Source organism: Heptranchias perlo, chromosome 2 (assembly GCF_035084215.1).
Source record: "Heptranchias perlo isolate sHepPer1 chromosome 2, sHepPer1.hap1, whole genome shotgun sequence".
NCBI classification, from domain to species: domain Eukaryota; kingdom Metazoa; phylum Chordata; class Chondrichthyes; order Hexanchiformes; family Hexanchidae; genus Heptranchias; species Heptranchias perlo.
In genome coordinates, this window is record NC_090326.1 from 113,363,166 (window position 1) to 113,378,875 (window position 15,710).

The 15,710-nt window shown below is 43.2% G+C and overlaps 1 protein-coding gene across 1 annotated transcript in view; it reads right to left on the reverse strand.

Moving 5' to 3' along the window:
* Positions 1-9,972: 9,972 nt before the first annotated feature.
* The window catches only part of LOC137342225 (raftlin-like), a 129,247-nt gene continuing 123,509 nt past the window's right edge, over positions 9,973-15,710 (reverse strand). The window contains exons 9-10 of the mRNA XM_068006024.1: positions 12,682-12,763; positions 9,973-10,972 (exon numbers count right to left, since the gene is read on the reverse strand). Coding sequence (XP_067862125.1) covers positions 10,352-10,972; positions 12,682-12,763 — 703 coding nt within the window. The 3' untranslated portion in view covers positions 9,973-10,351. The remainder of the gene's footprint in view (positions 10,973-12,681; positions 12,764-15,710) is intronic.

Consider the following 15,710-nt stretch of genomic DNA (forward strand, 5'->3'; position numbering starts at 1 on the left):
CCGTGGAGGGACCCAATGGACCCTGCAATAGTGAGACTCTGAATGTAAGAAATCCTTCAACTGGCCATACCCAGTTTAAACCCTTAGGGAGATCTTAATCCTTGGGGAGATCTTAATCTGATAGATAAAAGCTATATCTAAGGAACCACAAACTGCAGATCGCCTTGATTCAGTTTTCTAGCGGAATAACTCAGTAATGCTGTTCAGAAACCCACTCTCATTCCACTGTCTGGAGCCACTGACCACTAGCAGTAGGATGTATCATACATCTACAGTATTTGTATTGCAGTCATCATCCAAGAACAGCTGAACCCACCAAAATCAATCATTTATCACACAGTTAAACCTCAAGATTGCATTTGAGCAATCTATGAACTTCCGGCTGATCCACATCCTGCGTGCATTTTATGTTAGCAAAAACAATTTTGTGTCATATCTGTTAAACCAATTGAGTTAAGCCTGAAGCATTTGAACTTTATAAAAAAAATCTTGCCAATCATATTATTTTCCTCTCCTCTCCATTTTAAACCCGCCGTCATCACTACCCCTCTGTTCTTGCAAACTACTACCCCCATCTCCAAGCTCTCTTTCCCCCATTTGAACGTGTTGTTGTCTCCCAAATTCATGTTGATACCAGTTTATACCCTATAGGGGCAAAAGCTCTACTTGCCAAAAAAAACAGCCATGGACAATAAAAGAGGTAAGGGATAACATAAAACTAAAAGAAAAAGTATACAAAAATCCAAAAAATAGCACAGATCCTGGCGACTGGGAGAGATGCAAAGAACAGCAAAGGGTGACAAAACAGATAGTAAGAGCTACAAAAAAAGGAATGAAAAGAAACTTGCAAGGAATATCAAAGTCAACACAAAAAAATTTGCAAATATATTAGGAAAAATAGCAATGTGGGCCCCTTAAAAACTGATAATGGTGATATTGTAAATGAAAATAAGGAAATGTTAAATAATTACTTTGCATCAGTATTTACAGTAGAGGAAGAGGATAGCATGCTGGACACCCCAAAGAAACTAATTTTGAATCAGGGACGGGGACTCACCATAATTAATGTAAGCAAATTAACAGTAATGAAGAAAATAATGGCACTAAAGAGTGACAAATCCTCAGGACCAGATGGTTTCCATCCCAAGGTTTTAAAGGAACTAGGTGAGAACATTTCAGATGACCTAATCTTCCAAAGTTCTCTCGATTCAGGAACCGTTCCTTTAGATTGGAAAATTACACATCATTCTGCTATTTAAGATCAGAGAGGGAAACGAGGGAATTATAGACCAGCTAGCCCAACATCTGTTGTCAGGAAATTACTAGAGTCTATAATTAAGGATAGAGTGACTAAACACCTTGAAAATTTTCAGCTGGTCAGAGGGAGCCAGCATGGATTTTTAAAGGGTAGGTCATGCCTGACGAACCTGATTGAATTTTTTTGAAGAGGTGACTAAAGTAGTGGGCAGGGGAATGTCTACGGATGTTTTTTATATGGACTTCCAGAAGACATTCGATAAAGTCCCTTATAAGAGGCTTTTAGCTAAAATTGAAGCCCATGGAATTGAGGGCAAATTATTGACCTGGTTGGAAAATTGGCTGAGCGGCAGGAGACAGAGAGTAGGGATAATGGGCATGTACTCAAATTGGCAGGATATGACTAGTGGTGTCCCACAGGGATATGTGTTGGAGCCTCAACTATTCACTGTATTTATTAACGACTTAGATGACCAGAGTGCCACATATCCAAGTTTGCTGATGACACAAAGATAGGCAACATTGTAAGCAGTGTAGATGGAAGCATAAAATTACAGAGAGATATTAATAAATTAAGTGAATGGGCAAAACTGTAGGCAAATGTGAGGTCATCCACTTTGGACCTAAAAAGGATAGATCAGAGTACTTTCTAAATGGTGAAAAGCTTTAAGCAGTGGAGGTAAAAAGAGACTTAGGGGTCCATGTACATAGATCATTAAAATGTCATGGACAGGTACAGAAAATAATCAATAAGGCTAATGGAATGCTGGTCTTTATATCTAGAGGACCAGAGTATAAGGGGGCAGAACTTATGCTACAGCTATACAAAGCCCTGGTTAGACCACACCTGGAGTACTGTGTTCAGTTTTGGGCACTGCACCTTAGGAAGGATACATTGGCCTTGGAGGGAGTGCAGCGTAGATTTACTGGAATGATACCTGGACTCCAAGGGTTAAATTACGAGGAGAGATTACACAAACTACGGTTGTATTCCCTTGAATTTAGAAGATTAAGGGGTGATTTGATCAAAGTTTTCAAGATAGTAAGGGGAGCTGATAGGGTGGATAGAGAGAAGCTATTTCCGCTGGTTGGGGAGTCTAGGACTGGGGGACATATCTTAAAAATTAGAGCCAGGACTTTGAGGAGTGAAGTTAGGAAACATTTCTACACACAATGGTGGAAGAAGTTTGGAACTCTCTTCTGCAAATGGCAGTTGATGCTAGCTCAATTGTTAATTTTAAATCTGAGATTGATACAGAGAGGGTGCAGAAGATACTGCAGGGGAAGGGGAACAGCCAGAAGTTGTGGCCCATGTGGGTACCAATGATATATTAGATGGTAAATATATTAGATGGTATGATGGTGGATAAGCAGTGGCAAAATTTAAAAAGATATTTTATGACTCGCAACAAAAATATATCCCTGTGAGGAGGAAAGACTCCACAAAAAGGGTGACCCAACCATGGCTAACTAAGGAAGTCAAGGATGGTATCAGGTTAAAAGAAAAAGCATACAACATGGCAAAGATTACTGGTAAGCCTGAAAATTGGGAAAACTTTAAAAACCAGCAAAGGATGACTAAAAGAATAATAAAGAGGGAGAAAATAAATTATGATAGTAAACTAGCAAGAAATATAAAAACTAAAAGTAAAAGCTTCTACAAGTATATGAAAAGGAAGAGAGTAGCTGAAGTAAACATTGGTCCCTTAGAGGATGAGAGTGGGGAAATAATAATGGAAAACAAGAAAATGGCAGAGGAATTGAACAGATATTTTGTCTCTGTCTTCACAGTAGAAGACACAAATAACATACCAATAATAGTAGAAAATCAAGGGGCAAAGGGGAGGGAGAAACTAAAAACAATCACTATCACGAGAGAAAAAGTACTAGGTAAACTAATGGTCTAAAGGTTGACAAGTCCCCTGGACCTGATGGCTTGCATCCGAGGGTCTTAAAGGAAGTGGCTACAAAGATAGTGGATGCATTGGTTATAATCTTCCAGATGTGGAGATGCCGGTGATGGACTGGGGTTGACAATTGTAAACAATTTTACAACACCAAGTTATAGTCCAGCAATTTTATTTTAAATTCACAAGCTTTCGGAGGCAAGGAGGAAGCCTCCGAAAGCTTGTGAATTTAAAATAAAATTGCTGGACTATAACTTGGTGTTGTAAAATTGTTTACTATAATCTTCCAGAATTCACTAGATTCTGGAAAGGTCCCAGCGGATTGGAAAACCGCAAATGTAATACCCCTATTCAAGAAGGGAGTGAGACAGAATGCAGGTAACTATAGACCAGTTAGCCTAACATCTGTCATTGGGAAAATGCTAGAATCCATTATTAAGGAAGTAGTAGAAGGACACATGGAGACTCATAATACAATCAAGGAGAGTCAACATGGTTTTAAGAAGGGGAAATTGTGTCTGACAAATTTATTAGAGTTCTTTGAGGAAGTAACGGGCAAGGTGGATAAAGGGGAACCAATGGATGCAGTATATTTGGATTTCCAAAAGGCATTCGATAAGGTGCCACATAAAAGATTACTGCACAAGATAAGAGCTCATGGTGTTGGGGGTAATATACTGGCATGGATAGAGGATTGGCTAACTAACAGAAAACAAAGAGTCAGGATAAAAGGGTCATTTTCAAAATGGCAATCTGTAACTAGTGGGGTGCCCCAGGGCTCAGTGCTGGGGCCTCAACTATTTACAATATATATCAGTGACTTGGATGAAGGAACAGAGTGTCTTGTGGCCAAATTTACTGATGATACAAAGAAAGGTGGAAAAGCAAGTTGCGATGAGGACACAAGGGGCCCGATATTAGGAGGGCGGCAAGTTTGCAGTAGGGGGTCGACTGGGCGCGTGGGTAACGCGCCCAGTGAATTCGGGGTGCTCCGCACGGAATCGCAGGCTAATTGGATCCACTTACCTGTGCTTCTGGGTTTCGCGCTGGAAAGCTGGGCAGCGGGCGGACTGCGCATGCGCAGCATAGACTGTCAGCTGGAGGAGCCCTATTTAAAGGGGCAGTCCTCCACTGTCTGATGCTACAGAAAATAGGAAAAATTACAGCGTGGAGCAGCCCAGGGGGAAGGCTGCTCCCAGATTTAATGATGCCTCACTCCAGGTATCATTGGATGGGGTGAGGAGGAGGGGGAGGACAGAGATCTTCCCCCTGGCGGGCGGGAGGAAGCGGCCTGGCTCGAGGTGGCAGAGGAGGTCACCAGCACCACCAACAGATCGCCCACCTGCATACAGTGCAGGAGGCGCTTCAATGACCTAAGTAGGTCAGCCAAAATGAGTACACTTACTCATTCCCCTGCACTCCGTCTGCCACATCACCCCACACCTCCTTATGCACTGCCAACACTACTCTATCACATCACCCCTCACACCCACTCAAAGCTCATCCTCATCTTACCTGCACTTACTCACCTCGCCAGTACTCATCCCGCCACTACCACTCAACCCAATCCTCATACAATCTCATGGCTCTATCTCATACTCACCCTCTCATGCATCTCTTTCACTCAACCTGCCACTACCTGTGCTGCAGCCACAGGGCATGCATCACGTATGTGCAGTAGGAAGCGTGAGGCAAATGTGTCGTGAGCATGAAGGGGATGCACAAGGGTGTTTGAGGGTTTGTCATGGTTTTTAATTATATTGAATTTCTGATCAACTCACATAACATTTTATATTGTCACCACTACTGCCACGTCTTTGCGAATCTTGTCTGGTTTGTGCAATAATGCCCTTTCCTGAGGATCACAATGAAGACCCACAACTGATGCCACCCATTGTGTCACTGCAGAGTGGGTGCAGGTGTATTTGCAGGGCTCTTTTGTGCAGACGACTGACAGACGTTGGCGATGTCCCCGGTGGCACCCTGGAAGGATGCGGAGGAGAAGTTGTTGAGGGCAGTGGTGACTTTGACAGCGACAGGTAAGAAGATGGTGCTCGGGCCAGCCGGGAGCAGCTCGGCATGAAAGAGGCTGCAGATGTCCACGACCACATGTCGAGTGACTCTGAGCCTCCGTGTGCACTGCTGCTTAGAGAGGTCCAGGAAGCTGAGCCTCGGTCTATAGACCCTGTGGCGAGGGTAGTGCCTTCTGCGACGCATCTCTCTCTGCCGTTGCCCTCCCTCCTGCTGTGCAGGTGGATGTGTCACAGCACTCTGTTGTGGAGCTCCACGTGTCAGAGGTGGACGGCGAGGCTGGTGATGCTGTTCGCCCTCCGAGGAGGTCATGACTGCAGCTACGGCGGCCCCCATCCAGAAGATGTACATCTGAGGGGGTCCGCAAGGTAGGTACATGTCTCTGGACCCTGGGGTAAGTGTGCAAGTTGGTGAATTTGATTGTCAGGAGGGGGGTGGTGGAGGTCAAACTTTGTCCAAAGTGACAGAGTGGCCTCCTGCAATGAGTGAGGGTCCCCCCACTGTCAAATGGACCTTTGCAGCTGCCACAGGCTGATGGCTGCAACACGTCCATTTCAACTGGGAGTGTTTCCCCCAGTACGGGAAACAGTCTCAGTTCATTGCAAAATCCTACCCCTCCTAAAATGTTATGTTAATCAGGTCCGTAAACGACCTGAAATACCTTCATGAGTACTTTAAGTGGCACCCCGCTGGCTTTAATTGCCGGCGGGAGTCCCACATGCGGGGGCTGCGCGAGCATGTCAGCGCGTCACTGGGGAACCCGGAAATGGGCGGGTTGAAGCCGGGCTCCAGACCCGCCCCGGGAATCCCTGATTTTCGCAGCCCCCCCGCCACGAACGCACCCGCTCGGGGGTGCGAAAATCGAGCCCAAAGTGTCTGCAACGGGATATTGACAGGTTAAGTGAATGGGCAAAAATTTGGCATATGGAGTATAATGTGGGAAAATGTGAAGTCATCCACTTTGGGAGGAAAAATAAAAAAGCAAACTATTATTTGAATGGAGAAATACTACAAAATGCTGCGGTACAGAGGGATCTGGGTGTCCTCGTACATGAAACACAAAAAGTCAACATACAGGTGCAGCAGGTAATCCGGAAGGCAAACGGAATATTGGCCTTTATTTCGAGGGGGATGGAGTATAAAAGCAGGGAAGTCATGCTACAACTGTACAGGGTGCTGGTGAGACCACACCTGGAGTACTGCGTACAGTTCTGGTGCCCTTATTTAAGGAAGGACATACTTGCATTGGAGGCAGTTCGGAGAAGGTTCACTAGGTTGATTCCAGGTATGGAAGGGTTGTCTTATGAGGAAAGATTGAACAGGTTGGGTCTATACTCATTGGAGTTTAGAAGAATGAGAGGAGATCTTATTGAAACATACAAGATTCTGAGGGGACTCGATAGGGTGGATGCTGAGAGGATGTTACCCCTCATGGGGGAATCTAAAACTAGGGGGCATAGTCTCAGAATAAGGGGTCACCTGTTTAAGATGGAAATGAGGAGGAATTTCTTCTCCCAGAGGGTCGTGAATCTTTGGAATTCTTTACCCCAAAAAGCTGTGGAGGCTGAGTCATTGAATACATTTAAGGCTGAGTTAGACAAATTTTTGATCAGCAAGGGAGTCAAAGGATATGGGGAAAGGGCCGGAAAGTGGAGTTGAGCTAAAATCAGATCAGCCATGATCTCATTGAATGGTGGAGCAGGCTTAAGGGGCCGAATGGCCTACTCCTGCTCCTATCTCTTATGGTCTTATGCTCTTATGGATGCAGTCCTGCGGTTAGAGTTTCAGGTGTTAGGGAGGAAGTTAAAAAGCAGGACCTCAAAAGTAGTAATCTCTGGATTACTCCCAGTGCCACGTGCTAGTGAGTAGAGAAATAGGAAGATAAGGCAAGTTAATGCGTGGCTAGAGACATGATGCAAGAGGGAGGGCTTCCGATTCCTGGAGCATTGGGACCAGTTCTGGGGCAGGAGGGACCTGTTCAAGATGAACGGGTTGGATCTCAACAGAGCTGGGACCAATGTCCATGCGGGGAAGTTCATTAGTTCTGTGTGGGAGTGTTTAAATTAATTTGGCAGGGGGTTGGGCACCAGGATGTAGTATTAAAAAGGAGAAACAAGATGCACAAAGGATTGAGAGAGATAGATAGCACTAGAGTAAAAAATAGTGAAGTATGAGGTGGGATCAGACTACGAGAGAATTCGAGAAGGCCTAAGATAGGTTTAGAGTGCATGTGTGTAAACGCACGAAGCATGGTAAACAAGGTTGGTGAGCTGCAGGCGCAAATAGCCAAATGGGAATATGATGTAGTGGCGATAATGGAGACCTGGCTCAAAAAAGGGCAGGATTGGGTACTAAATATTCCTGGATACAAAGTGTTCCGGAAATATAGGGAAGGAAAAAATCCCAATCTCCACAGTTGACAGAGGTGTTTTCCACCCCTGATGTACTCCTCAGTGCGTATCCTGGTTCCAGCTCTTACCTTACAATGCTGCTTTGCTCCAGGATGATACTCTCTGCCGTTCACTGTAGGCAGGAGCTTCTGACCTGATACAAACTACTGCAAGATCAGGAACTCCTGCTTATGGCACGTGGCACAGAGCCTGCTTCCAGAGTGAAGCAGCGGTTTTAATGTATTTTTAAAAAGACACTCAGACCACTTAACAGAAGCGACTGATACCACTGAAACTAAGCGGTTATCTACAGCAGACCTGAATTTGTCACAAGTTTTCGTGCTGTTAATGAAAATGTTAAATGTCACTGTGATCCGGGTCTTTGCTAACCAATGTCAGTCACACAAAAAGATTACAGCTTATTGAGAAATAATTATTGGTTCATTACCAAGAAATTCTACATTCAGTGTTTAGATATTATGAAAGAATAACATACTTGAGAAGAGGTCAGCATAGCGGATTGAACATTAATAAATCTTCCTCGCCAGCATTATTGTTTATATAACTCCATAAGACCATGAGAGATAGGAGCAGGAGTAGGCCATTCGGCCCCTCGAGCCTGCTCCGCCATTCAATGAGATCATGGCTGATCTGATTTTTACCTCAACTTCACTTTCTCGCCTTTCGACTCCTCTGATCCCTTTGACTCCATTGCTGATCAAAAATTTGTCTAACTCAGCCTTGAATGTATTCAATGACTCAGCCTCCACAGCTCTTTGGGGTAAAGAATTCCAAAGATTCACAACTCTCTGGGAGAAGAAATTCCTCCTCATTTCCATCTTAAACGGGCGACCCTTTATTCTGAGACTCTGCCCCCTAGTTTTAGATTCCCCCATGAGGGGTAACATCCTCTCACCATCCACCCTATCGAGTCCCCTCAGAATCTTGTATGTTTCAATAAGATCTCCTCTCATTCTTCTAAACTCCAATGAGTATAGACCCAACCTGTTCAATCTTTCCTCATAAGACAACCCTTCCATACCCGGAATCAACCTAGTGAACCTTCTCTGAACTGCCTCCAATGCAAGTATGTCCTTCCTTAAATAAGGGCACCAGAACTGTACGCAGTACTCCAGGTGTGGTCTCACCAGCATCCTGTACAGTTGTAGCATGACTTCCCTGCTTTTATACTCCATCCCCCTAGAAAGAAAGGCCAATATTCCGTTTGCCTTCCGGATTACCTGCTGCACTTGTATGTTGACTTTTTGTGTTTCGTGTGCAAGGTCACCCAGATCCCTTTTGTAGTATTTCTCCATTCAAATAATATTTGCTTTTTTATTTTTCCTCTCAAAGTGAATGACTTCACATTTTCCCACATTATATTCCATCTGCCAAATTTTTGTCCATTCGCTTAACCTGTCAATATCCCTTTGCAGACACTTTGTGTCCTCATCGCAACTTGCTTTTCCACCGATCTTTGTTTCATCAGCAAATTTGGCCACAAGGCACTCTGTTCCTTCATCCAAGTCATTGATATATATATTTGTTGAGGCCCCAGCACTGAACCCTGCAGCACCTCACTAGTTACAGATTGCCATTTTGAAAATGACCCTTTTATCCGACTCTTTGTTTTCTGTTAGTTAGCCAATCCTTTATCCATGCCAGTATATTACCCCCAACACCATGAGCTCTTATCTTGTGCAGTAATCTTTTATGTGGCACCTTATCAAATGCCTTTTGGAAATCCAAATGTACTGCATCCATTGGTTCCCCTTTATCCACCCTGCCCGTTACTTCCTCAAAGAACTCTAATAAATTTGTCAGACATGATTTCCCCTTCATAAAACCATGTTGACTCTCCTTGATTGTATTATGAGTCTTCAAATGTCCTGCTACTCCTTCCTTAAGCATTTTGAAAACTACCAATAAACTCTTTGGAAGGATTAAAAACGGGCAGCAGCAGCTCTGCACTACCTCACCCAAGAAGCTATTCTTTAGGTGTGAGCATAGTCACCGAGGGCAGCAAGCTATACAATCCCAGAGCACAATCCCAGTCGATCACAATCTTGTCTTCACCCGGTGTCCCCACAGGAATGATTTCTAGCAGGAGCCACCGATAGCGATCCAGCCCAGGGTTCTGAGGCCTTTGTAGTATTATCACTCGGTTTGAGATCAATTAAATCAGCACAGACCAGAGACTGAACCTGGGACCTTCCTGGCCTTCTGGCTCGGCACCACACCATAAAACATGCATATATGATGCTTAAAGTACAGATGTCGAAATTACTTTCCCAGCTAAGAGAATCCTTTATTTAGAAGAGCAAAATTAAATGATAGTGGAACACATAACCTTGTAAAAAAAAAACAGTGAACAAACAAAAGAGATGTATTTTTGTATAAAAATGTTGTATTTGATGTTACATCAACTCATAGAATCATAGAAGGTTACCATCTCACCTGAAACGACACTAACAGTATTTTATCACCAGCACATTTCTACATATTATTAATTTTAATGTTAGAAAGTCATACTAACACTTGTATCAGATAATAAAAAAACACAAAATACTAACCTACAACATCTGCATTCGGTTCTATTGCACAGCAAGCAAAGTGTGTATGTGTGAGCTCATGCACTATGTGCGTGGCACAATATTGGCATTAAAAAGTATATTACAATCTGGCCAGCAAGAGTACTCCACAGGGAAAAACACATCACCGTTTTTCTTTTTATTATTCCTAGTTTTATCAAACTGGAATTCTGCTTTATTCAGTGACAGTACCATCACCATCTTGTACCGTTATCACACCTTCCCTTTCCTCGGGTACATTATCAGTTATTTCTGTGCTAGACACATCTGTTTCCCCCGAGGCCGCAGCTGCCACCTCTGCAGCTGGCATGCTGCCAAGCTCCTGATTGGTGACAGCATATTCACCATTCAGTGGAGTGACAACTTTTGCTTGACTGGCCTCTTCCTCACATCTACTAATTGTGCCATTTTGACATTTGTTCTCACGCTCTTCCTGTTCATCTTTCGTATCCTCTTTTTCACAAAAATTATTGTTGCCACTGGCCTCATGGACTGAAACAGTGTTTTCCCCAACACACCCACCCACTTCTGCACACTTCTCCATTTCAGCATTTGTCACACAAACATAGTCTTGTACTGCTGCAGGGATACTCTCCTTATCATTTGTCTCTGTTTTCAAGGATATTCCATTTTCAGCATTTCCTTTGTCTCCATTCTTTGCTGCACTTTGTTCCTGTTTTTCTTTCTCATCAGAATCTCCTGTTGAGTTCTTCGCTTGAGCTGTCACTTTGCTATTTTTATCTTTTAAGCAATTTTTGTCTTGCTTGCTTGGTTTGTCATCTTTTATTGATTTTTTCTGGAGGCAAGGTAGAAAAAATATTCAATTATTGCCAGCATTGTCTGCAGTTTTATTTCCAAGCAAAGCTATGATCTTTCACCTTATTAATGCTTCTCCGAAAGCAAGGCATTATTCGTTTCTAGTGGCCATTGTTAAGGAATGTTTAACTGCCTAAAGTCCCAAACCCAAGTAATTCAAACATATCCCATTCAAATGTTTTTAAAACATCCACAGCATTGCATGCTCAATTTCGCTTTGATAAAGCTACAGTTTGTGGCAGCTTGAGCAGCAGATGCACAGAATGCTTCAGGAGTCTACAGAATTTGTTCAAGTGAATAACGCTGGGCCTTTTCATGTGACCCAGTCAGTTCTCTAGGCTTTTTCCCATAGGAGAGTTGATTAAGATCCTGTTTTTTTTCGTGTTCTACTGAGGATGGGGTGGAAGGTACATGGCTGCTGTGGCCCCATGAAGCTTATGTCTGGGTAACAAAAGTACTCGCCTTTATGAAATGGAAGGAGTTACAAGTTCCGCCTGTTTGGAACGACATGGCAGTAAAATTGCTTCTCCTGATAGAACTAAGCCTGCCCTCTCGAAGCAGAGGAGTGAAGGCCAAGTGGATCAAAGATATGTCTAAAAAATCCAGGGGGAGATTTAAACCATTGAGGAGGATATCCGTTGTCCATTACTGATAGCAAAATCATAAATGTATAAAAAGAGCACATTTATAAATAGCAACCTGCAGAAATCTTTCCTGCAAGTGACCACCAATACGATAATCGTCAGCAAAATTCAGTGTGACAAAATAATCAGCAAACCCTTCTGCAGTCTTATCTAGAGCTATATTTCTCTCTGTTCTTGTAGCAAAAAGGTAAACATGAGTACAAAGTGGGGGACATTGATTAATACTCATATCAGCTTTCTCACTAAAATGAGCAAATGGGGGAAATATAACTTGTAGTCTCTTTTCCATTCAAGGTAACATTCTTTTCCCTATTTAACCCCTCAATTCTTGTTATTTTTTACTCCTTCCCTATCTCCTTCATTACTATCCATTTCCCCTTTCCCTTTCCTCTGAGGCGACTTTCATTAACCCTTCCCTCTCCCCTCAGTGTCGCTCCTACCTGAATACTACTGCTAATGGAAATGATTCTGACTCCTGTTATTGTGAGACTTCATGCCTACTGTGTGCAGTGACTGGAATCACTTCCATTAACAACAGTACTCAGGCACGAGTGGCGCTGAGAAAATAGAGATGGGGGTGGGGTGGTAATAGATGGAAATACAGGGAGAAGAGAATGAATGGCAATGAATGGGAGAGGGAAAGGGGCAAAAGCTGGGAGCAGTGCCACTTATTTCACGTATGTGTTTGATTGGCAGCACTTTCAGGAGAAGATTAATGAAAACATCATCAGACTGCTTTGTGTGACATCACCATGATGAATATTACAAGCTGCTGCAATAGTTTCTCTACCTCTTGGTGATGAAGACAGTGTCCTTTAAATGTGAGTCAATTAGCATTCTGGATCCTGCAACCCTTGTGTGTACCCACTTCAACAGTTCAGTCAAGCATTGAACTTGAATGGGTTAAGAACAACTGTGCTGGGCTAACAGATTTAAGTTAATAGTTTAAAATAGCCTAACATATAATGATACTGATGTGCAAAATCCTCTGTGAAGTTACACTTGCTGCCAAGGAAAACAAAGAGAGGAATGCCAGGCCATTTACCTTTGTCTCTTTCTTCTTTTCTTTGCGGGGTAGTGAGGGTCTCTGGAGGAAAACAATCTGTTTAGTAGCAAGACTCCCTTCACTGAAAAACACACACCATGAAGGTTATACATGGGTATTCCTTATTTCATCTCGTTTCATAAAGTCTAACCAAACCTAACAAAAACAAATTAAATATATTTAAAGGCCCTTTGTCATCAGTTTCAATTACATGTAACCCCTGATACATTCTATATTTATATGGTTTATAAATGCGACAGCTCAAAGCAGTTGTGCAAGTTGGGAGGCAGAGCTTGTCCTCCCAGGCCATTTCCTGCCCCCCTACTCCTGTCATTGCTGCTCCCCGGAATTGCCTGGTGGAAGGTAACGTTAGGCGCAGGGTAGTGGTAGTAATGCCCCAAATTAGCAATGAAGGGAGAGGGCCTAGCAGAGGCCTCCTCTCCCCATAGTTTGGTTTTTACTCAATTACCTGTTTAGGCCTTGGTTTCTGCCGAGGCCTACAGGGCTGAAGATCCTGCCATCTTCAGGGTTCTTCTGCTGCCTCTAGCATTGTTGCAACAGTGTCCCCATTGCAGAACCACATTCCTCAAAGGCACTGGCAGAGCCCAACTTGATAGTAGGAATCCCATCGTGTGTGGGCAATGAACCCTAACCCATGAAAATGGGTTAGAGTTGCATGGGTTAGAGTTGCAGAGGGGTGTAAGTCCCAGCCTGCCTGAACACCACAGCACAAGGGAAAAACCAGTGCTCACTGTCTTCTAAAAAAGCCTGACATATTTCCTTCATTATGACACACTCCATTGAAAGTGTTACAATATAAAACAACCAATTAATTGAAAAACCTCCCACTAATTGTTTCCTGTGATATGTAATAGAGGCAGATAGCAATGTGGCAAAATAATCATCAAAAACGATTCTGCTAAACATATTACAGCATAAAACTCAAGAGTAGTAAAACAATATGGAGTAGATTTTCACTTTCGGCGAGTGTAGAAATGGACGGTAGTGGATTGGTCACCCATTATACAGCCCGCCCAATTTTCCATTCCATTGAAGTCAGTGGAAAGGAAAATCATATAACGGGCAGTCGATCCGCTATAGCCAGTTTTCCGTCACTTTTGAAAACAAAAATGACTCCCTATGCAGATTACACCGGAACAAAGGTCCCATTTTCTATAAAAGTTGTGAATGTCTCTAACAGATCTGAGAAAAAAATCTTCTCTACTGAAGAAAATTATACTGGAATTAAGCTTCAGTTTTGCAATAAGCAATTCATGAAGAGGTCAGGGTTATGTCTTTTCTCCTAGTCAATTTCCTTCAACAGTTTTCTCCCCGACCCTTCTCAATGCTCCTTGCTGGCCTATGGTTCTGTTACATCTCTCCCATGTGGCCATTATTCACGTGTTAGCCTTGACAGTGAGTGTTGGCAGGATGTTGATTGCAAGCTGCACAGCCAAACTCGGTCCTTTCCTCATTCAACATCCAGATGTGCACTGGATAGCAATCAGGAGCGGGAATTCAGACCCATTTTCATCTCCCTTCGCCAGCTGTGTTGAGGCCAACTGTAGCACCCCTACCATTGGTCCAGCTTAGATTAGCACAGACCAGGGATTAAAATGAGAACTTCCCAAGTTGTAAGACTCACTGGATAAACTCACTGAGCTACTGGGGGAGCAAGGTTCACAAGATCGAAAGATAGATGTATGACACTTATGGTCCCTTAATCTATCTTGGCTTATTCATCCAGATAAAAAATTAAAAGTCCCACCATCACCGCCCAACAGTTTCTTAAATGATTCCAGGGTTTTGCTCCATTAGCATAATGACCATTTTATGTTCTGCTCACTCTTTCCAGAGATTAGTCCTAAATTTGCTTTTTGTTAGTTGTAACTTGTACTCCCTTATCCTAACATCACAGTTTAATTTTCAGCTGTGTCCCAAATTTACCTTTTCTATACTGTTTATTACTTATATACCTCTGTAAGGACACCTCTAAATTGCCTCCTGTCAAAGGCATAACAACAGCTGACATTTATAGCGCCCCCTTAATATAGAAAACATCCCAAAGTGCTTCACAGTGGTGTAAGGAAAAATTGCACTCTGAGCCAGCGAAGAAGATATTAGGAGAGGTGGCTAAAAGCTTGGCCAGAGGTGAGTTTTTAGGAGGATCTCAAGAGAGGGAGATGGGAAGGTAGAGGGGATTCCAGCATGTGGGGCCACCTATGGTGGGGTGAAGGAGTGGGAATACACTAGAGAAGGACCAAGCCCCTGAAATTATGTTATAGCATACCAGAAGATGCATGCTTAATTTACTAATCTGAAATTATCACTCTTGTTTAAAGTAAATGGCTTAACACCTCTTCTAAAATAGCAGAGTGAAATTTCAGAAGATTATGTTACACATTCCTGCAGTTGTATCCAATTGTATAATTTCAGGGTCCAAATGTTCCCGTCGGTCCAAAGTCAGTCCTCGGGTGCTAGAGATTAATCTTTTTGTTCATCTCTGCATTGCCTCCAGAGTTTGAATGCTTGCCTTGTGTCTTGGTGATGATAAGATCATAAGAACGTAAGAAATAGGAGCAGGAATAGTCCATAGGCCCCTCAAACCTGCTCCACCATTCAATAAGATCATGGCTGATCTTCGACCTCAACTCCACTTTCCCCCCTGATCCCCATATCCCTTGATTCTCCTAGAGTCCAAAAACCTATCGATCTCAGTCTTGAATATACTCAGCAACTCAGCGTCCACAGCTCTCTGGGGTAGAGAATTCCAAAGATTCACAACCCTCTGAGTGAAGAAATGCCTCCTCATCTCAGTCTTAAATGGCCGACCCTTTATCCTGCGACTATGCCCCTAGTTCTAGACTCTCTAGCCAGGGGAAACAGTCTCTCAGCGTCTACCCTGTCAAGCCCCCTCAGAATCTTATATGTTTCAATGAGATCACCTCTCATTCTTCTAAACTACAGAGAGTTTAGGCCCATTCTACTTAATCTCTCCTCATAGGTCAACCCTCTCATCCCAGGAATCA